The 24,728-nt window shown below is 23.5% G+C and overlaps 3 protein-coding genes across 4 annotated transcripts in view; 2 read left to right on the top strand and 1 right to left on the bottom strand.

Moving 5' to 3' along the window:
- Positions 1-12,889, top strand: part of LOC129613588 (uncharacterized) — a 149,581-nt gene extending 136,692 nt beyond the window's left edge. For both annotated transcript variants that reach the window (XM_055527719.1, XM_055527718.1), the window contains 4 exons: positions 8,663-9,707; positions 10,966-11,056; positions 11,786-11,904; positions 12,099-12,889. In XM_055527719.1, coding sequence (XP_055383694.1) covers positions 9,572-9,707; positions 10,966-11,056; positions 11,786-11,904; positions 12,099-12,253 — 501 coding nt within the window. In that variant the 5' untranslated portion in view covers positions 8,663-9,571 and the 3' untranslated portion in view covers positions 12,254-12,889. The remainder of the gene's footprint in view (positions 1-8,662; positions 9,708-10,965; positions 11,057-11,785; positions 11,905-12,098) is intronic.
- A 5,628-nt stretch (positions 12,890-18,517) lies between these two features.
- On the top strand, positions 18,518-20,653 carry LOC129613437 (protein PALS2). The gene has a single exon (XM_055527491.1). It carries the CDS (start codon positions 18,673-18,675, stop codon positions 20,524-20,526), a length of 1,854 nt encoding a protein of 617 aa, XP_055383466.1. The 5' UTR covers positions 18,518-18,672; the 3' UTR covers positions 20,527-20,653.
- A 1,251-nt stretch (positions 20,654-21,904) lies between these two features.
- LOC129613438 (calmodulin-like protein 4) lies at positions 21,905-23,359 on the bottom strand. Its single transcript, XM_055527492.1, has 4 exons — positions 23,206-23,359; positions 23,117-23,147; positions 22,240-22,553; positions 21,905-22,154 (listed from the first exon to the last, which is right to left on the bottom strand). The coding sequence occupies exons 1-4, from the start codon at positions 23,206-23,208 to the stop codon at positions 22,053-22,055; spliced, it is 450 nt and encodes a 149-aa protein (XP_055383467.1). The 5' UTR covers positions 23,209-23,359; the 3' UTR covers positions 21,905-22,052.
- Positions 23,360-24,728: the final 1,369 nt, after the last annotated feature.

Here is a 24,728-nt window from a genome sequence, read left to right on the forward strand (position 1 = left end):
ACACACGCAACCAAACAACGCTTTTCTACATGCAATACAAAATTTAACAAAATTTTTATTTTTTGTGTTTGGCCTAATTTCAATTCCTTCTATTATAATTTAAAGGGCAAAACTTAAAACAGAACTGTCTTGAAAATAAAATACATATTTATAGTAATACCTATGCATTTACATAGGAAGACGAAAAAAAAAAGAAAGAAAAAAAAAGGATAAAAACAACTTGTGTCGCACATTAAAGTTTATTGCGTGTAAAGGACATTTAAACTTATTATTCTTGTACATTTTTTTTTTCTTAAATTTTATTTTCTATTGACATACTTACATGTATAAGCAAACATATCTATACGTTTTTGTGTTTGTAGTATGTAATCGTCTTTTATACACCTACAATGCCACTATGTGCGTATTTACATATATAAAAAGTCAGACAGAACAATATACAAAAATAAAGTGTTTGAAAATATAAAAGAAAATAATATTTCTGGCACCAATTCCTTCCATGACACCTAAATATGACAAAAGTTAAAAATAATAATAAGAATAGAAAGAGTAAAATGCGAAACGCGCGATAGCATTTTAACAAAAACAAAAATTGTGTCATGATTTTTAAGAAAAAATAAAAACCAAAAAAAAACAAGTAAAAACGTTTCAGTCGGTATAAACCGATCGAATTACACCCTGTACCTCTCATTTACTGTGAAACCATTCTGTAGAAACTTCACGGATATGTCTGACCTATAATTGAACATACGACTGCCAAGTTTCATGAATCTGACTTGATTATTTTTCCAAATATTTAAAATTAGCTCTTGGAGTTTTATGGCAGCCATCCGAACCGGTGCCCCTATCCCATTAAAATTTTTAGAGCAAATGTAGAATGTAATTGAACAAAATTTCATATTAATACCTTTATTAGTTTTTCAAATATTTAAAATAAACGCTTTGAGTTGTATGGCAGCTACCCGAACCCGTTGTCCGAATTGGTCCAATTACAACAGGGTTCGTCCTTGGCATAAAAGAATCAACTTGTGAAAATTTGGTGTCGATTGCATTATTCGTTTTTGAGTTATCGTGCGATCGGACGAACGGACGGACGGACATGTCTAAATCAACGTAGAATTTTACGCTGAGCAAGAATATATATAGATGTCCATAACCAAGATGACTCCTTCAAGTAGTTACAAACTCCATATAAAAGTTAATATACTCTTCACGAAGTGCAGGGTATAAAAATGTAAGCAAAAAAAGAAGGTGTAAAAAATATAGTATTGTTATCTCTTTTTTTTTTCTTAAACACACAAACGCACTTGTAAATTATATATAAGGTAAGTGTAAAGTGTTTAAAAAAATAACATTCGAGGTGTATGAGGCAAGGAAAAAAAATCAAAAGAAAAAAAACTTTGGTTTATAATTAGAATTTGCCGCAAGTTACTTTCAACAATTATAATGTATGATATAAGTGCTCATACAAACGGTTTTATCAAGAAATTTTAAGTATAAGAGTACATAATACAATAAAAATGTATACAAAAATAGTATATGGAGTTGCAACAATTTCTCGAATTTGGTTTGCTGAAAATTGAATAATATTCTATTTTTTCTATTAAAATAAATCTAGTTTAAATCAATCAAAATTTTATTCAAATCCAACAAATTTATTCAAATCAAACAAATCCTACAAGCAATGTTTGATTATATAAATTTCGTAGACTAAGAACTCAGGTAGGCATGCGATTTTTAATATTGCAACTACTGCTTATTTGTAAAATCATTGTGCGATGATATAAACAACTAAACTATTGCATCAATTCAACTGTTTGATTACTTAATTGCATGCGGTCATATAATTGCATGTGGGCGCGCTTGATCATAAACCTATGGAAAACAAATAAGCAATCAAACAGTTGCAAAATTGAAAACTGCAATTCGGAACTGAACGTCTCAGCCCTAATCGAACATTTTCATTTAGTATTTTGAAATTGTGTAAGAAGATTTAGATTTAGAAATTTTAGATCTTGTTGCTTTATCAAGAGTTTTGTTCTTAGATAATAAATTGAAAATAAAATTCATTTAGTGTTAGAAAATAATTATTCTTTATGTAATTTATTTTTCTTAATGATAATCAAAATTTGTACTTATGCTGACAATTAATTTAGTTTACCCTATTAATATTCCTTGTAGAATACAAAAATTTTTTATTACTTAATCAGTATTATGCAACATCATTTTGTTGTCGGTTATTTCCAATATCTACATAAGATTTTCAAACATTCACATATTTCAATTAAGAAAAATATATAATTTCATTTGATTAACGACTGCTTCTTACTTCTCTTTTATTTTGTATTTGAATGAAATATTCTTTATGGCAACACTTAACTAATAATTAAACAATAAATCAATATTATGTTAGAATATTGAGCAAATAAATTATTGAATATCCGTAAAAAATTACGGATATTCTTATAATTTTCATTAACATTAATTTTAGAACAAGAAGTTTTAGTTAGTTAGAGAGATTCGGCAGCCTCAACGCTGTCACCTACCACTAGGCCAGTAGAAGACCCATCGGTATCCCTCCACCATATAACCGTCTCCCTAAATCTATTGAAGTCCTTTGAAAAAGTTTAGCAGATCACTCACAGAACAAGAAGTCTTAATCTAAATGTAAACTAGCCTGCAATATATTCTAACGAATTATGAAAAATGTATAGTTTAATAAGCCAAGTTGAAGTTACATCTATATTTTGGTAAAACAGAGCTGTATTTTGCTTAAAACAAGCCACGAACTCGTTTTTGATAACACAATCGTGTTTCTATTTGGAATCTTTCGGATTCCATTCTAATCTACATTTCGAAACTTTTGGAAACACAGTGTAACCTACATTTATATTTTATGTTATACCATATATTTTCGTTCGCATTAATTCAGCGGCATTTCGCGAAAATGTGTTCAATGTGAAATTCCCACTTGTATCGTAATTTTTCTTTATGTCGTTTTTTCTTGGTTTTAGTTTTTTTTTTCTTCATTTAATGCTATAATAGTTTAGTAAAATATTTAAATCCTTCCTTTTTTGTTTTTCTTTTGAAAAAGCAAAACAGAATACAAAAAAAAAATACAAAAGGAAATACATATGCTTAATAAAAAGCCAACCCTAATATCGCATATTCACATAATAATAATCAAGGATAAAAAGAAAAAAATAAAAAAAAATTTCAACGCGACCTCATTAAGAGATTCACATTTCTAACGAATTTATTTTCCTTTCGATATTTTCTCTTTTGTGTTGGTGTTTTAGTGAAGAAAGAACGTTCCAAACAATATAAAATGAAGAAAGGAAATTGCAAGAGAATGCGGAATAATGTTGCTGTTGTTTTTTTTGCTTCATCAAGGTCATATTATCCTATATATGGGTATATGTATACGAGAATGTTATAATAAAGAAATAATATTCTAGACATGAAGGAGATCGTTTTTGTTTTTGGCACATTTCCAAAAATATTTTGACAAAAAAAAATGTGCCTATTAATTTAACTCTATCAGTTCGTTTGACATTGGTAAAGCATTAATGCTCCAAAACAAGATTTTAATGTAAACTTCGTCCTGTCAATGTTATGTAATATTTCAAAACTGTTATAATGAAAGTGTAGACAAATTGCTGTTTCCGAGTCAAAAGTAACTAACTAATTTGTAAGTTTAGTGAATACGGAAACATCAAAAAATTTTTCTACTATCATAAAAAACCATAAACAAATATCTGGTTGCTGATTTGACTGTTCTCGGAGCGGTTTTTATATATGTACATATAGTTTGCAAAATTTAATTTTCTCGACATTACAAGGTTTACCAAATCTTATACTAGAAAATATTAGCTAGTAAAACACTTCAATTTTTATAAAATTACCTACAAAATTTGTAATTACTCCTAAAATTATGCAAAATTTTTAAAATTATGGCAAGAAAATTATTTTTTAAAGCGGCTCTTTTTATTATTTCGTAGCCAAATGTAAATAAATACAAGTTTTATTAGAGACAAAAATGTGCTATTTTTCTAACTATAGTTTTAATCGACTGCATTTTCATTGATCGCATTGTATACAATATTTGATGGCACCAAATTTTGGATGTTCAGTTTTAGGTGGGAATGCACTCCTCCATTGTAGGGAAACGTATAAATAAACTACTAGAGAGATGTCGGTTTGTGTGTGCACGCGTGTATCTCAAGTTCGACTGGACCGATTTTGTTATGTTAGTTTATTTTGGCTATGGCACGGATTGGTTAACTTTTTTGATATATCAGACCTCGCGACCTGGGCCTTCTTGCGGTTAAGATTTACATTTTTGCGTATATAAAGAGAAATAATCAACCAGTTTCCTTAATATTTAAATTCGTGGTGTTTAAACAATGAATCTAGAAATTTTTTGGAAAGATCAGAAAAAATCGAACTGGGGTCCGATTCTACATTGTTAACCCTATCTACTGAACGAATTATTGGAATTTCTTGAAATTTATTATTTGAGTTCTGTTTGCTACCAAATCTAACTGATGAACGTTTCAGAAGATTCTAGTGGCACAAAGCGAAATTCTACTAAGAATCAAATTTATAATTTTATAGGTATGTTAGCTAAAAGCTTGCTTATCTAACATACCTGGAAAAGTGTGTTAAATAAGCAAGCTTTTAATAAGCTTCTGTAACTCTTTCACTAATCTAGACAATATACATTGCGGTTGGCTATGTGCCGACCATATCAGATTTTTTTTTTTCGATTCGATTTTTTCTTATAGAATATTGTGATTTTCTGGAGCGATTTTATATATGGTAGAAGGCCATAGTTTTTCAATTTCAAAAATATAAAAGTTTTCAAATTACTACATTTGGAGGATCTTTTAAAAAAGGAAAAACGAATAATGTATAAAACTTGCTACAGAAATTGCATGCTAATTGAATTTTTAGAAAAAAAAGGCAAGATTTAAGCAATAATCTTAAATCAAATTCTGAGATTATTTTCTGTAGTACTAGCTACTATTCATTTTTAAAATTCCATAAACGCGTTCACTTTTTTTAGTCAGTTTTAATAAAAAATTCAATTCTCATTCGACATTTGAATAAAATTTTTAAAATTTTGAAGTCAGCAATTTTAAAAAGGAAATGAAATTTGTATATATTTATGTACATATGTGCGTATATTCAGACTTACACTATAAATATAACACAAATCCTATGCAATATCTCATCACTTTTATTTAAAATTATATTTATTTGTATGTACTGTTGATGATTTATTGAAAATGCTATCAAAAACTTTTTTTTTCATGACATGAAAATCGAAGCCCTATCTATAATGTTTTGCATAAGTTTATATGTACTTAATATTCACGTTTTGCTCTTTAGCTCTATAAAAATGTTAACGAGATGTTAGCTCGTTGCTCTTATACACAAAAGTACAATAAAGAAGAAAACTTTATTGTTGAAATATCGGATTATACTTTTATTCTTTTACTCAATTCTTTGATATCCAGCTAGCTATACTTGCCTAAAATTATTTAAGTGTTTTCTTTTTAAATTACATGCTTATTTACGATACTTGTCTAGAATATTTTAAGAATTTTTCGAATTTTTTTTTTGTATTTTTATGTTTTTTAAAAGAATAATTATGATATCTAAAGAGAAATTTTTAGAACAAGAAAAGCAATATAAGAAAGTTTTAAAATTCGACATGAAATACAAATAAATTCAAAACTGTATTTATTACAATGAAAAGTGTGTCTGTATTAGTAACTTCTAGCTTAAAACAATTATTAGTAATGGAAATTATTTCATAATCGTTTTATATTTCCCTATAAAACTGTAGAAGAGATTGATGAAATAATCAAAGGAATTAATTAATAGCCAGGGTAAAAAATGTTGCTCTCCTCAAAATGTGCTTGAATTAATGTCCTACCTATTAGATGGACACTGTACCAACTGAGTTACAGTTGATAAAATACGAAGAAGTTTTCGAAGGTTTGTTCTCTACAATACTTGGTGTTTCCTTAGGTCATACTGACGATTATTCCTCCACTCTAAGAGCGGTTCCAAAACGTTCCTTAAGATCTTTTTTGTTTTGAACAGGCGTCAATTGTTCAATCAACACCTTAAATTCGATATGTCTGCTATTCGAAATAAATCGTTCATCCGACATATGTCAAACTTACTGAGAAATGGTTAATCCGTCTCCCGAATTTTATTTACAAAAGTTGGCTTATTACCCGCATTAGTTACAGTAAAATAGCTACTAATATGAAGTTCAAATAATGACTCACCTCTAGAGTTAATGTCCGTTTCCTTCTAGATGGCACGGTGGGTTTTATGAATGGCACATGTTATTGTTGAGTGGAACATATTGAAATACTGCCAAACATCTTAATAATTTTATGTGGGGCACCCCCGCTGATTATTTTAAATATCCTTGCTATTCTGCTAACTTTAATAAGTTGCTCGTTTATTTGTTCCTCCCATGCCCTTTTTTCGTCTAATAATAGGTAAGGCAATTAAAGGTTTTCCTCGAAAAGTTCGTCAGACAACCAGGCATCATTTCCATTATTTTATTCAATGTGGTCTGAAAAATAAATTTTCGTTTTTATTTTACTATTTCATTTTTGGCATTTGAATAACTCTTATTTTTAACTAATGTAAAAATAAAATTCCATCATTTTTCACGTCAATATGAAAATAAAATCAAAGAAGAGAAAATGAGAGAAAAAATAAATGACAAATTATAGCTAAATTGGAGAGAAAATTAATTTCACGTCATAAAAGATTATTAAAAGGAATGACGAAAACGAAAACAAAAGAAATCGGCACAACAACAATTTTAAGTCAATTTTAATTTGTAATCAGGCGTATATTGATTAAACTGCTACATTAAATAATTATTAAAAAATTATGAGAAAATTGAGAAAAAAAATTAGAATATTAAAAATGATTTTGAATACTGAAATTATTTTTAGCTTAAGGATACCATTTTGATTTGACATGTACGTCAGGCATTAGGATTGTTAATTAAATACATGAAGCAGGCATTTCAGTGTTGTAAAGCATACTGTTCGATTTTTTAATTTTTTTCAATTTCAAGTGTAAATTAATTTTTATCACGGCCTTTCTTCTGCATTAAAATTTTCACCTTTAAATAAAATTCACTAGTATTTAATAAATTTTAAAAAATTGTTTGCTTACAAAACTTTAATTAAATTTATATTTTTTATAAAATTCAACATTTAAAAATATTTTTCGAATATAAAAAGAAAAAAGTGTGATTCATAAATAAATTTTTTGTACTTACAACAATTCCCCAAAATGCATCTGGTAAATAATAAAAAAAAAAAAAGAAAACTCATAGAAAATATTTGAAATTTTCTATAAATTTCAAAAATAAAATGAGAAAATTTCCAAAATGCATTCTGCAACAAGAATTCAAATTAATTCAATTTTAATATTATTCATAAATTCCATAATCTCTTGAGAATATTTTTGTTAAAGTTTTTAAAATAAAATAAAAATAAATTTTCAAGTCAAGTGCATTCCAAGTAAAAAAAAACTTAAAAGAGAAAAATAAACGTGTTTTCGCAAAATTTTATTATTTTATGTACATATCTGGAACCTACTGCATTGCCTACAATAAGGTTATGTGTCGAATTTTCATCGGGAATGCATTTTTTCATGCTAGAGAAGCGTATAAATAAAATATTTTCAGAGATATGTTTGCCGGTCTATCCATTCGTCTACCGACAGTAACATGTCTGTCTGTACAAATCTGAATTTCAAGGTCGGCTAAATCGATTTTCACAGAAATTTATACCTGATTTTACTTGGAGGACGAGACGGTTTGATCGACTTTCGGAATATGCCAAGATTATAGAACTGGAATGTAGGTTTTTGACTATTTTTAAAAAAATAATTAGGGTATATTCTTGAAATATAAGATTTCATAGGATAAGTCCCGGCTGGCAATACAACATGTCACCTAACTTTTACAATCTAAGTCTTACAGTATTTTATAGTCAGTGGTGCAGATATTTGTAATCAGGATGTAATTTTATCTTTTGGAAATAGCTTTGTTTTATTTAAGTGAGACTAAGAAATCTAATTTATTTTACGAATGTTTTTTTTTTTTTGGAAACATTCTTATATCATAATTTACGTTAATTTGTTTATACCTTATGCAACTCAATTTTTATTTACAGAATAATAAATTACTTACTAAGCTAAAAGCTTGTATACAATAACGCTTTGTTTATACACAATAAACAAAAATAAAGTAAAACGTTTGGATTATGACAATGAAATAGGAAATTTTCCAAATAATTTTTTTTCTTTTATATACAAGACAATAATGTACAACCCATTATTTTCCAAAAAAAAAAAAAAAAAAATCAGAATACCTGAAATTATTATTACTGTAAGTAATCTAACCTAAATTTGTGCCAAAAATGAAAATAATAATTTTTGTATTCTACAATTATCTTATATGGGAAAGTAGAACATTATTAATTTAAGAGAACATTTTTAATCCTAGACCGTTTCTAAATAATAAAAACATTAAAATTTTTTTTACTTACATTTCAACAAATATGTGTGTAATTCTTTAAAATAAATTTTTGCATTTTCTTTTATTTTACAGACGATTGATAATCTGAAACATTGCAGTATGAAATAAAGTTGCGCCCCGAAGTGGTCTACATTACATTGGAAAGATTATAAAAATCTTTTTTTTTTCTGCATTGAAAAATACCTGTATGTGCCTAACATTTTGTTCTCTTCGTCTACTCTAAGGATCGTTTTTTGTTCTGGTATCGTAATCATATTAAATGTTTCCCTGAGTGTGTTCCGAATCAAAAATACAAAAAAACTAAAAAAAAAAGAGCAGTCAAAATCATAAATTATTCAACAAAACCAGATAAAAACTAAATAAACAACAATAACATTCATCGCAGTAAAGTAGAAAAAAAAAACAAATAACAAAGAGAACGCTAAATTTTTTTTTTGACAAAAAGAAAGAGAAGCTTTCATTTTAGATTAAAACGAAAAAGACAATTTACTCTTTTTTGTTTGGCTGTTGTTATTTTTCTTTTTCCATATAATATTTTCTCTCCACAAAAGAATCGGGTTAAGAGCGATTGTTCAACTGTGTGTGTGTGTGTTAAAGATTGAAAGAACAAAAAAAAAATATACTAAAAAATCTCTATTGAAAAAATAAATAGGCAAAGGTAATAAAGTATATATTTTAAGCAACAACAAAAAAAAAGGATATAAATAAAGTAAATTTCACATATCCTTACAATTTTTTTAACCTGTACGTATAGATAAACAATTAGAATTTTATTTACTTTGAAAAATAAAGATTTTTACTGGTATTTAAAGAAACACTAAAATTAAATTTCACGTAAAAAAATTTCAATAAATTTTAACAAGGAAAGCAATAAAATAAAAGACTTTGGAATTTTAAATTTGGTCTTATAAAAATTTTTCTATATAAACCGCCCCTATATATTATACAAAAATTGATAAATTTCGGCGTAAAACTGGCGAAATGGATAGAAAACTGTTATACGCGTTTCGAGGTTGGATAGCATTTGTTGCATTCATGGATCTTGGGACAGCATTTCGTAGTTATATCGAAAAAAGAAGTTTTTTAGGGGACCATACCGATACACAATTTATAGAAGGTAAGCATTTTTGTATATTTTTTTCTTTTATATTCTAATAATTAATATAAATTCATATATACATATACTATGTAATTATATATTTATTACCTAAATTAAAATCTAGCATACTTTAGTAATTGATAAAATGTTATTGTATTTCGTAAATGGAAAAAATCGTGATATTATAGCGAAAAAGAATTAAATATATAAGAGGTTTGCATAGATACAATACTGCGAAACGCAATACTGCAAAAACAACGCGATGAATTTGCAACATATATTAACTATTCTATAAAATGCATATAATAATTCTATAAAATAAAAGTTCATATGATTTAACTGCGCGAAATTCATACTTATTTCGCTATATTGCGAAAAATTATAAACAAATTGCGTTAGCAATTTTTATTATTGTTTATGAACACAAATGTAACGCAGTTTTCACTATATAATATCACGATATACTACATTTATGAAAGAGCTCATAAAATTTTATTTAAATTTCTTATTGTATTTTTAAAAATTATTTACTGGGATGCAAAAATGAACACCAAGCTATGAATTTAAAATACACGCAATTTTTATATAACTGTCATAATAATATGATATATATTGCATATCGAGTCAGCGATAATGCAAAACGATATGATATATTGCATATATCGAAATGATAACGTGATATATATTGCATATATATCACATTATCAGTATAGCGTTATATTTTTTTTATTATAATAAATAACTTTTCAAATTCTAATCAACAACTTATATGTATGTATATGTATGTACTTAAAAAAATAGTTACTATATTTACTACATCAAATGACATATAGCTACGCTACTCCAATTCTAATTATTTTATGGCCAATTTTCTTTCTTCTTCTTTTAATTCAATTTTGCTTTCGCTTAGTTTAATAAAATTCTATACTATACAAAATATGTATGCCATTTTTACTGATTTAATTCTTTTGTATAATATAAAAAAGATCAAAAACGCTGAGTTTTTTTTTTTTGTTAAAACAAAAAATGTATACAAATTTCAATTTAAATATTAAAACTATGATAATTATTGTCTTTTGATGGATTCACTAATTTCATTCAATGATATATAATATATATTCATACATATATATATATAAAGTATATTGTATATATATATTAATAATCTCTAATAATTATGAATGCTCCAATTCCTTTTTATTTATTTTGTTTTTTTCGTTTTAAACGTTAAGAATAATTTAGGCTGATTTTAAATTTTTTTTTTATTTTTTTTCAGGTGATTATACAATATCTAGAATAATAGGAATGTACTGTGTATTAAAAGCATTGGCCTTAGTGCATTGCACTCTATACATACATTATAAGCCGTAAGTATATACATATACATGTATAAATATATATAAAAAATATAAAATCAACATTTTTACTTTTATAGCTATCTTTTTGTATATTGTAATACAAAACTTAGCGATTTACGAATTTTTTATTTGTAGCTATTTAAAACATTAGAATTAAAATCCTATTAAAGACTTAAAGTAAAAAAATTATAAATAATTTGGTATAACATTTTGGGCCTTCTGTAAATTCGAGGTTCATGATTAATTTATATTTATTAGAATGCGAAAACTTTATTGTTTAAAAATTTTTTCATTTGATTTCTAAATATTTTAGAATAAAAAAAAAATACTTTAATTATTCACATAACTTAATTATACCACGCTTTCAAAAATGAACTAATACTGAACCACCATGCACAATTCAGTAATCACAAGTTATAAGTTGATTTTTTTAAAATATATTTTTTCCTACATGAAATTTAATATCTTAGAACGTGCGGGAATGAAGAAAATTTTGCTATGTGTATTATAGATTAAGTATTTATTACATATAACTATTAAATATTACATAAACTATTATATTCTTCAAATTAATGTTAAATACAAAAATGATTTTTCAAAAATGAAATGTGTATTCTCTTTTGAATGCTAAGTGTTATGCCACATGTTAAGTAAATGTCAGGTTATATTTAAAATTTAAGAAAAATTAAAATTTAAACGAAACAATAAACAAAATAATCTTTTTTTTTATATTTATAGTGTGGTTAGTATGGGAGGATGTGCTTTAGCTTTGACAATGGTGCTTTACTCCAGTGAGGCCTTGTACTTTCGCTCTAGCACTTTAAATTTTTATGTGATTTTTCCGTGTGTACTTAATAGTAAGTATATAAATATTTAATTTTAACATATGTACATATTTCTATAAATTCATTTTGCATATTTTAGAACTACTAAATAATATTAGTCAAACGTTAGATCTTAATTTTGATTTACTGCTTTACTCTTTCATATTAAATATTTAACAAAAAAAAATTAAAAATCTTTAAAAAAAAAAATCATTTTTTTTTTTCAGCAATCACACTTATTGGCCTTTTGTATATTCCAAAACGTTTAAGACTTTGGGACCCTCAAAGTGAAATCGATGATGAAAATTCTCAGCTTTTAAAACAAATGGGTGGTTTTAAAAAACGCAGTAGAATTAATAAAAATAAAGAGCGAACATTTTAGTGATCAATAATTAATATTATTTAAAAAAAAAATAACGAAAACAAAAAAAAAATCAGATTTTTTTTTTTTAAATTAAAAAATTATCAAATGAAACTTACATACAATTTATTATCGATTATCATTATTATTATTATTATTATATAAAAATATATTCAAAAATCATATAGATTTTTAATAATTGAAAAAAATTAATATCAAACTAAAATTATATTTATTAAGTTTTTTCTATAAATTCATGATTTAATTAAATAATTAATAAAATAAAATAATTAAAAAAAAAAACGCAAAATTGTTTAAAAATTTTAATTAAAAGATGAAAACAAACGGAATATTTATATATATATACATGAAATATAGTTTTAAGAAGCAAAAAAAAATTAGTTGAAATTTATTATTAAAAAAAATATATAAAAAGATATCAAAAAAAAAAAAAATTATATCGTGCAACGACTATATTTGATTATTAAAAGAAAAATTAAATAGAAAAACAATTATATCAAAAATCATTTATATAAAAACAACAATTAAAAAAAACTTGTATCAATTATTATTATTAAATTAATTATAAAATTATAGGTTAACAAAAAAAATTTTATATTATAAAAGTAAAATTTTTTATATATTTATTACAATATACACGCGTATTTATATTTATGTTAATATTAATATAATTTTTATTAATTTATTTATTTTAAATAAAAATTTAATTTATTTATTTTTTTTTTTTTTAGTTTTGTACCTTGATTCTCAATTATCGAACTGATAATTGATAAATAAATAATATACAAGGTCAAGTTATTAAAATTGCTTTATTAAATTTTTTTTTAAATCTTTATATGTTTTAGAATATATTCTTATTATATTCTAATTATGTTCTATTAAATCCTAAATTATTGATACTATTATATATTTAATTTGAATTTAATTTCATTTTAGTTAAATTTAATTTTAACTGAGATACAATTTAACATTTTGATTAAAATTTAATGAAGTTTTTAGTAAGATTATTATCAATTTCCAAACATATAGGTATTTTTTTCATTATTTAAATAAATATATAGCTTTGGTTTTTCTGTTTTAATAATTTTAATGATTCTTTTAAATTTAATTTGATATTAATAAGATGTTATAAAACAAAATTAATTGGAAATCATTATTAAACATAGAATATTTCAGTTATCAGAACAAATTACATATTTCGATTTTTTCATATTTTTTTATATAAATAATAAATTGAATGCCAATTAATTTCATAAAAAATTTAATAAAAAAAATAAACCTAATGAAAATTTTAAAATTTGTTATATAAACAAACAAGAAAATACTATTTTTCAAATTAATTTGATTTAAATTATTTTAAAAACATAAGTAAATTAATTTTCTTTTCTATCAAAATTTTTGTAAACTTTAATTTTCGATTACTTTTATACATTACATACATATAATAATGTATATGCATATAATATTATATAATATATATACAAATGCATACATATTATTACAAAATATTGTATTTGAAAAATTCAATTTGAATAATTAAAAAAAAAAACAAAACAGTGATTCAATTAAAATTTTCATATAAACTTTGATAATATGAATTAAAATTAAATTAAGAATATGTATTATTATAACCTATATAGATTTTCATGTATAATAAATAAAATAAAAAATTAAAAAAAAAAATTAAATAAATATTAAAATGCAAAAAAAAAAAAAATGAAAAATTCATAACAATTTTTTTACAAAACTATTTAGGATTTTTCAATATAAATTAAAATATATATACATACAAATATAAGAGAATTAACATTTTTAACAATTAAAATATCAACTGAAAATAATAAAAGAGGATAACAAAGACTAAGTAAAAGTATTAATATTATTATAATATACATATATATATATATATTATGTATATCTATAAAAATATATAAGTATAGTAGCCACTATCTACTTTTAAAATTATATAAAAATACAAAAATTACATTCTCAGACCAAAAAACTAAAAGCAAGTTAAAAAAAAAAGGATCTTTTTAAAAATTAAATTTAAAATTCATATTAAATAAATCTTTAATCTTAAAATATTTAATAAAATTGCATAAAATTTTGATTAACTTAAAAAACAATAAACAAAAATATAAATAAATCATATTATTAAAAATATAACAAATATTTCATAAGAATTAAATAAATTAATATTTTTTATTTTTATTTAATAAATTAAACACAAACCAATATAATTCTGCATGGTACATTGTTGAAAAGAAAATAATTAAATTTAAAAAGTTTTGAAATGAAGAAATTTTCATTTTAGTTGTTTCTGAATAACCCTTCATATCTTAAATTTATCTTAAATTGTAATGTTTATTCCAAAAATCTTTGAATTTCCAAACAAAATAATAAAATATTTCCACAATAAAATTAAATATGTTGCTTTTCCTAATTTGAATACAAACCTAAAATAGAAAAATAAAATTTAATAAAATTTAAATTACTTAAATTTATAATTTGGTAATAATTAAAAATGGTATATACAGATATAAATACTCAAAATAAATTTTAATTTAATATTGATTTTTATAAATTTTGCAAATATATAATACTAATAATTTTAAATCATATTTCTTGCCAATATTTAAATATTATATTATTTTATTCGTATATATGAGATATGGAAAATAATATTAGTAAATAAATTCTTTTACTCAGTAATTGTTACATCTTTGATTTATTTTCAATTTTATAACATACTTATAAATATGTATACACTCATTTGAAAAAAAAAAAAAAAACAAAATATAATAATAAATTCGCATATTTTGTAAAAATATATAAAATACTCATATCGTACCGGCTTGATTCTAATTGTAAGTGACTTTATAATTTCCAGGAATAAATAACTATTTCACTTTATTTAATACCACCTTACAGGAATAAGATTAATCCGAAATGGATAAAATTAATCCGAAACAATTTGTTTTTCTCATTTTTTCGAACAAAATGTAGATTATATTGATTTATTTTGGACCCGATTGCCTTGGTAGGTAGTGCTTTATTGTATTGATTATTTTTTATTATTGTAATTAATATTTTTTAAATAAAGAAATGAAATAAATATTGATTTACTTCTATTAAAATACGCAGTTTTTTTCCTTTTATCAATTTTATAGTGCAATAAAACAAAAATTTTATCAAAAATTAATAATTCTAATTAATATTAAAATTGAACGGTCGATATATAAAAATACATCCATATATATGTATATATATATATAAATATATATATATTATATGTAGAAAAAAAGCTTTAAGGAAAATTGTTATTTATAATGACGTTTAAAATTTTATACTAAATACACATATTATGTCTAATATGTAATATCGAATTGAATTGAAAATTAAAAAATTTTATATTAATTTATATTTATGTTATATTTATAATTATTTCATTATTTTAAAATATCATCGTAGATAGAATTAAAATATTTGAAAACGATTTTCAAAAAAAAATAAATTTAATGATATTTTTATTAAAATAAAAATTTTCAAAACATTTTCTGTTTATTGTTTCAAACACAAAATATTAAATAATTATATTAAATGTTTATAAAATTTGAAAATAAAAAAATATTAATGTAAAATAGATAAAAACAAGATCTTGTAATTTAATAAATTATTAGATCTAATAAATAATTGGTAAAAAAAAAACAAAAAATATTAGAAAAACTTTATTTAAGCAGACCAAAACAAAATTTCGCTTTAGAAACTTTAAAATGCAATATTTAATTAAAAAATTTATAGAGGAATACATTTATAATAGGTAAAAATTTTTAAATAATGGCAAAATTTTGGCACAAATTTTGGATACACTCATTTGATATTGAATTTATTTAATATAAAAATGTTAAACAAATTAAAAGAAAAAAAAATGATTTTTGTTGATCGTTGGCTATTTTTAAATTAAAACATATTTATTATTTGCATTTTTTAAATATTATAATTGAAAATATATCAAAATTTTATTTGTTCAAGCTTTTTCTATTGTAATCAATATTCAAAAAATTTCAATTTTCACTTATGATATACGTGATCAAAAAGAAATATATAATTAAAATAAAAACAATTTTTTAATATTGAAATATTTGCTTTAGAAAATTAATAGACATAGTTAAAGTAAAACTGCATTATTATCAAAATTTGCATAAAATAAAATTTTTTACGCAAAAATTTATCTACATATATAATACGATGTTCTTTTTTTAATGTTTAATTATTAAAAAATATTACATATCTTTTAGTAATTTGAAATGAGAAATTAAATTAGATAAGTATAAGGAAAAAATTGCAGTTTTTATTAAATTAATTATATTAGTATTACATATATATACATATATATATATAAAGATATGTACATATGTATATGTATATGTATATGTATATGTATAAAATTAAGATATTGTTTAAACTTTGAAATTAATTTACATATATTCAACATTTTTCTTCAATATTTGTGAAATATACATATTTGGTTTGCAAAAAATATTTCCTTTTGAAAATATAAAAGGTTTAATGTAAATTTGCTGTAAAACAATTCAAAGAAAATTATCTTAGTTAATTTTAAAAAAATTCTAATAAAAATCACCTTTTTGTTCCAAACGCTCTCAATTTCAAGGTTTTTAACTAAATATTATGATCCTATTGATTAGTTTTAATCGTCTACTTTCATTTAGTTATGAATTTTTATTTTTTTCAATTCTATTCTCGTTCCTTTGCTTGGAAAATTAAAATTCAAAATGATCTTAATTATTTTGAAATTTTCAAAATCAAACATGATATGATATGTTTCCGATTTATTTTTTATGTCATTTATGATGCGCGTAAAGTGTTGACATTTATTGATAAAAAAAAGTGCTTACGTTATGGAATTTAATAATTTGTTGATTAAAAAAATTTTACAATTAAGAATATTGCATAATATTATGTGACTTGCCGTTTTATGTATAATAATATATAGAACTTTTGTAGGTATCAAAATGTTTGTTTAGAAATAAAACTACAAAAATTATAACAGTGAGAGCGATTAAAATATTGTTAAAAAATTTTTTCTTGAAATTTTTAAAATATGTATATATATATGTATATATATGTATATACATATATATACATATATATTATAATTTATTTATTTAAAAATTTTTTATTTAATAAATTATATTACGAAATATAACATTATTATAATATTATATACTATAAATATTTAATTGTATTAATATAAAAGTTTGTTGAAAAACTTGGAAAAAAATAAAATAATAATTATTTAATTTTTTAAGTAGAAAATTTATTAAAATTAATAAACAAAAAATATATATAAAATATAGTATGTAGAAACTTTTTAATAAATAATTATAACAAGATATAAATTATATATGAGTATTATTTTAATATAAAGTTTCTTATAAATATGCATTTTATGCTTTATATTAAATGGCTTAACAGATTTTCAAATTCCAGGTAGAAGGTATATTGAAATTTTTTTTTTCTGTCTTTAATAAATACATTAATATAATGTCAATCAATGTCAGTTAAAAATTTTCAAAATGATCTTGACAGCCTTAGATAATTATTGTTGTTTCAAGGTTTTGGAAAGTTCAGTACTTTTTACTTTGAAGGTTTTTACAACCATACATAACCTATTAAATCATTACATTTAATAAATTTTAGCATAAAACTTTGTGTGGATCCACAAAATTAGGTTTAAAACAATCTTAAAGTTTAAATATTTCAAGTGTGAATTGCGATTGCTGTCAAATTTTTACCCAATAAAATTTGACATATAAATATTTAGGGAATAGACTGGGTGAGAACTTTTAATATATGTACATACATATGTCATAAAATTAGTAATTAGAATTATATAATGATGTTAAAGGAAAAATCTGAGGTTAGTATGAAATATTGAAAGTAATATTTCAATATTTCATTTAAAAATATTGAATTACAAGTTTACAAAATTTTTTTCTGTTGTTGTTATTGTTATGATTTCGCAAACAGAAAAACATATTTCAGACTCAGATATTCATTCTATATTATATTTCTAACTCGTTTACATTTATTAACTTTTCTATTGTGAATGAATAAATGAACTTCATAAATGGTTGGCAGTACTGTTTCATATTTTCGAAATGTTGTTTTTCTAGTGTCAAATATAAAAACTAAAGTGAAAGTTATTGCTTTTTAAGGAATTTATTGAATTGATTAAATTAATTGGTTGAGTAAACGTCATAAGTGAGTGTTTATTTTAGGGCGTTGTTGGGTGTTGCCCTTAATTTTGTTTATTTTTGGATATTTTGGAACAAAGAATTACAAGTAAATATCTAAAATTACACAATAAAAATATTTTAATTAACTTCTAAATAATTATGGTTCGTTTAACCAAGAAGGAATCTCAGCAACAAGATAAAGTGGAACTTTTATTGAGCACCAATCAAGTTAATCAAGAATCGACAACACAGGCGACAGAAAACTCATCATATTTATGCTCAGAAGACAACGATACGAATAAATTATATTTGACAGAACTATTAAAAAGTGTTACACCATCGAAAAAAATTAATTACGAACATTTAACTTCAGAAAAAATTTTCGAAAGAAAATTGAAAAATAAAGAACCAGTCAAGCTAGGTAATAAAGAGGAAGTTAATACTTTAATTGACAATTGTTCAAATATTAAAAATCCTGACGCGCAAGAACTAGCAAGTTTATTACAAAATCCTCATTTTCAACAATTAATTGATTGTCACGATAATATTGGTGAAAATATCAAAAAATCTGAAAAATTTGAGGGTCATTTAATTCCAGTTGAAGTTTTAAACGGAAATATGCCAATCGAAACAATTAAAATGGTTGGGATTCGAAGAAATCCAAATCAACCATTGGGATTTACGATTGAAGTTGATGAGTATAATCAAGTAGTTGTAGCTCGGATTGTTGCTGGAGGTATTATTGAGAAACAAAGCTTATTACATCCTGGTGATGTAATATTAGAAGTCAACGGAGTACCTGTTCATACTGCCGAAGAATTACAAACCGAAGTTAGCAGATCTAAAGAACATTTAACATTTAAGGTAGGTCCTAATGTTGAAGATGAAATAAAGTCTGGAAGGTTAACTGCAGTATCGAATGGTGCTTTTAATAAACTTGAACAAAAGTTAACTTGTTATATGAGAGCGCTTTTTTCTTATAATCCTGAAGATGATTCTTTGATACCATGCCCTGAATTAGGGCTTGCCTTTAATCAAGGTGATATTTTACAAATTATTGATGTTAAGGATCCAAATTGGTGGCAAGCAAGAAATATTACTTCCAATTCGGATAAAACTGGTTTGATTCCGTCCCAAGAATTGGAAGAAAGACGTAAAGCTTTTGTACCACCTGAAGCTGATTTTGTACATAAAATTGGTATATGTGGAACAAGAATTTCAAAACGAAAACGCAAAACAATGTATAAATCAATTGCAAATTGTGAATTTGACAAAGCTGATCTAATGTTGTATGAAGAGGTTACACGGATGCCACCTTTTCGTAGGAAAACTTTGGTCTTAATTGGTGTAACAGGTGTTGGCCGACGTACATTGAAAAATCGTTTAATTAATAGCGACCCCGATAAATTTGGAGCCGTAATTCCTCATACTACAAGACCAAAACGTCCACTTGAAGAAGACGGTACTTCATATTGGTTTGTTGATCGTGAAGAAATGGAAGAGGAAATTAAAAATAATAAATTTCTTGAATATGGTGAACATAATGGAAATTTATATGGTACCCATATTGAATCAATTAAAGATGTAATTAAAAGTGGAAAAATGTGCATCTTAGATTGTGCTCCAAATTCTTTAAAAATTCTACATAATAGTACTGAATTAATGCCATTCGTTATATTTGTTGCAGCACCTGGTATGGAACAATTAAAACAAATTTATGCAGAACGTCGTGCTACAAGTGGATCACAACGAAGTCTAGCATTCGATCGACAGAGTTCTATTCGTTATAGTTCAAGACGTGCCAGAACTTTAGAATCTCTTGCTTCCTTATATGAAGATGATGATTTGGTTTCAACTGTAGAAGAAAGTGCATTTTTACAACGTAAATACGAGAAATATTTTGATATGGTTCTCGTTAATGATGATTTTGATGAAACATTTAGAAAAGTTGTTGAAGCATTAGATCAGTTAAGTCATGATCATCAATGGGTTCCTGTTAACTGGATTTATTAAATGAAAAACAATATTTCTTGTTATTGCCAATCTCAGAATAGAAGAACAGGAAATCCACCAAAAATTTATATTTTTCTTTTGAAATCAATTATCGAAAAATTTATTAAAATAACAAAAAAAAAGCTTACGTGCTTTCTTCTCAATTTTCTAATTAATAGAGTTTAGATACTAAGTATTATCAATAATATTATATACATAAATTTAAATGTAGCTGACTTTTTCGGCTTCTTAAACTTGCATTTTTAAATAGAGAAAATGTATTATAATTAGTGTTTTTTTTTTCTATTAATTATGTTTGATTGTAGTCTTAATTTTGTTTTACAAGTGCAAATAACGCTACAAGCAAAAAGCGAATAAGAACTTATTATAAATTTTTTTTTATTTCCGTCCACATTTTTTTTTTTGAAATATTTTGTTCTGTTAAATAAAAAATATTTTTTATGTAGCTAGATATTTTTTGTTTTATTTTTATCACATAAACACTGTATGTATTCTGTTGTCTGCCATAAGTGTATTTATAGCAAAATTTCACTACCTTGAAAAGAAACCATAGTAATATAAAATTTCCTTGGGTATATAAGCATATTTTCATATTACAATAGAGTGTAGTTTATTTTCACATTGTTTTGTTTAAAATAGAAAGCCACGAAAAGTATAATTATTGTTGAAGTGAAAATAGAACTTCATGCATTAATGTAGATCGCACATACACTTTACTGTGTACACAATATGTAAATTAATAAAATAAACAAAAAGTACATTGAACTCAACTTTCTAGTTAATGATGAAAACTCTGAAAATTTTTTTAAGTTTCCATTCACGTTTATGAATTTGGGTTGCATTTTCAAATAAGATTAAGAAAAGATTAAATACAGATTTTTAAATGAAAAGAAAATTGAAAATTTTAAAGAGTTTAAAAAGAATTGCATATTTTAGCATGTTTATATTTAGAATACAAATATTTTTCATGTTATTCTGTTGGCCTTTTCAAATATGCATCATTTAGCGATTAAAGAAATAACATGTATACAAGTTTGCGAGTAAAATTTTGTAGAGTTAATAAGATTACCATCTTTTTCTTAATTTATTGCGTTTATTAATCGTAAATTTTGAACAACATTTTCAATTTGGTATCATATTAATCCTACCAGGTGTGTATTAAAACCCTGTTGTATGTAGATATTTAACTAGAATTAGAGACACAAAAAGATTATTTGTTTTCTATTTGCATTTTAGAATTTAATCAAATATCGTATAAGATCAAGCATAGAACTTGGTAATCTGAATAAATTAGATACTTATAGTATTTAGTAATAAAATATTTTACATGAAAACATTTTATTTATAGATAGATATTATATTTGAAAAAGAATATGGATATAATCTTATTAATTTATATTACAATAATATTTCCAATTATTTATAGAATGTACATAATAAATAATATTATTATTTAAAATCAAAAGAAATCTGTTCATAGCTAGTTATATACATATACAAAAATTTGTATGTATAATTATCACTTTTTAATAATAATCTGGAACTGGTGCACAAGCTATTTTAACAAAATCCGAATAACGTATTGTACCATTATTACTAACATTTGCCTCTCTGAATATGTTATCAATCTAAAAAAAAATATACATATATGTATATATATTAATTAAATTATGATAAAATTATAAAAAATAGATGTATGTATATTGTATATACTTCTCTAACTGATAATCCTTCACCCCATTTCTGTAATAAATGACGTAATTGTCTTGCTGATATAGTACCACGATTTTCTGTATCAGCAGCTTTAAAAGCAGCTATAATTTCATCTGGTAAATTTTCAACTTTTGAATGCTGATGCATTATTTCTAAAAAATCAGCAAAACTCATTTTACCATTTTTAGATTTTAAATAATGCGTTAATTCTTGTATTGTTGGTGATAATCCTAAAGATCTCATAATAACAGTTAATTCATCTAAAGATGTTATTTGACCAGAACGTGCAAATAAATAAAAGCATTCACGAAATTCTATAATTAAATCAGAAAAAAACCAAAGTAAAGGTGTATAATGAGTTTATATTTAAAAGTTGTAAATTAAATGTTATTAAAATGTATTCAATATGTAATTAGTAAAGTGTACGTCTAATACACTTGATTTTTTAAATTTTTGCCATGTAATTTTGGGCAATTATACCTACATAATCTTTAAACAATAAGATATTGTTTAATATGTATGTTTACCTATGTATTTATATTATTTAAGAGCATGTATAGGTTTTAATATAATCTTAAAACAATAGATTCCTATAAATAAAATAAAAATTGTCTTGTCTTTTGGTTGCAAACAATGAATTATGTTAACCTGTATAATCAAATTTCTTGAAGCGAAACGAAAAATTGAGGTCATTAACATATAAACGAAAATTATAAATGTGGAAGCAATATGACAAAATTGCATCTACACAAAAATTTTTTGAATTTCTATGCTTTAGATATGCACTCAAATGAATTCAAATAATTTTCTATAAATTCAGAATTTTAATTACAATGATATTTAAGTATCACTCTTATCTTATCATTAAATTACTTACCATCGATATCTTGTTCCTTAAAATATCTTGCCTGTAATTATTGAAATTTTAGTAAACATTAACAAATTTAATGTTAGCAAAAAAGTTACCATTATTATTTTGTGAAAATTTCTTATTAAAATACTGTTTGCAAATTGTAAACCTTAAAAATTTTGTAGATTTAATATATTGTAAATTAAATTTTGGAATTGGATCTGATATGTACATGAAAATAAAATAACAACTTTCTCTTAAAGTTTCTCGGTGTGTCATAAAAAAAATAATAATAAAAATAACAAAAAGGTAAGATTAAGCAACAGGTATGTTGATTTTCAAAACGACAACTTAAAAAACTTTCGAACATATATTTTTTAGAGATGCCAACCGAAAAAGAATTTTTTTAATAAGTTCGAAATGCAATTTAAAATATTAAATGGTTTTAAACTTTGCTAAATTGAAAATTATTGCTATTAAGGTGGATTTCCACTCAATGTTCAGTAATTTATTAATACGTAATTAAGTGTGACGAACTGAAATGGTTGGAGAGTTTTTTCATACAATGCTAGAAGCTACAAAATATTGATTAACTTTACTTTGTTAAAGGCTGACACATACTTTATTTAACCTTTTCCATACTTTTTATTTAAGAAAAATGCGGTTTTTGGAATTAGTGGATTTCTTAGAGATTTAGTTGAAATGTTTTTTATATTATAGTTGTCAAAATTAAATTTTGTTGATTTTGCCATGTATGAATATTAATGTTATATTTTTGTGTTTTTAAAAAATTTTAGTCTCATGTTCTATTAAAAAAATAAATATCTAATAAGATAGTAAAACCTTTTCAGGATAATTTTATATATAATACATTTGTTTTAAATATTTGTAGGTATGTAGATAAATTGTTGGCGCAATCACTTCATTGATTGCATTCTTTGAACGTTCTTTTTGAAATAAATTAATTGAAATTGCTAATTTACAAAATTATAAAATTAAATATATTGAAAAAAAGAAAAAATTATAATTCTTATTTAATATTAAATTAGTTTTTAGAAAAATTCCATTGCCTATGTTAGTTCGGGCAGTACGAGCATCTTCGCATATTTTGCTTATCGATTCTCTTGTCAATAGCCTATCAAAGGTAGAAAATGTGTTTTACGTCATATATTTTTTTTTACAATTTTTTACCAAACTGCAAGTCCAATTGTTTTAAAATTTTAAAAGGTTGTTATAGGTCATCAATATTAAAATTAAACTTCTTTAGAAATAAAACTATTTCATTGGAACAAAATTTTTGACTACCTCCTTAATCTCTTTTTCTACCACAAATCAACTTACCGTACTTAATTATTACTCACGAATTAACTGTGCACAAAAATTAAATAAATTTTTATTGTGATTACAAAATTTTTATAAAAAGCGATCTTGGAAATATTTATGAATACTTTCTTAATTAAGAATGAACAGGTGTCCCATTGCGAAAACTCAATTTTACTTTTTAAAAAAGTACCGTTTTTTTACCAATTAATTTTGTCAAATGCAACAGGAGACTTTGTAAAGAATTTATTGATTAATTGATTGAAAAAAAAAATAAAATGTGGTTGGTGCGATAAGGCCGAATTTTCTTGGTTATTCA

Source organism: Condylostylus longicornis, unplaced genomic scaffold (genome assembly GCF_029603195.1).
Source record: "Condylostylus longicornis isolate FDR11 unplaced genomic scaffold, ASM2960319v2 ptg000084l, whole genome shotgun sequence".
NCBI classification, from domain to species: domain Eukaryota; kingdom Metazoa; phylum Arthropoda; class Insecta; order Diptera; family Dolichopodidae; genus Condylostylus; species Condylostylus longicornis.

What these genes read in the sequence shown, in the direction of transcription:
- LOC129613438 (XM_055527492.1), bottom strand. An exon ending in TAAGGAACAAGATATCGATG is followed by an intron (nt 22,554 to 23,116) that starts GTAAGTAATTTA and finishes ATTTAATTATAG; the next exon opens with AATTTCGTGAATGCTTTTAT. An exon ending in AAGGATTATCAGTTAGAGAA is followed by an intron (nt 22,155 to 22,239) that starts GTATATACAATA and finishes ATTTTTTTTTAG; the next exon opens with ATTGATAACATATTCAGAGA.
- LOC129613437 (XM_055527491.1), top strand. Translation starts at nt 18,673, where the DNA reads ATGGTTCGTTTAACCAAGAAGGAATCTCAGCAACAAGATAAAGTGGAA.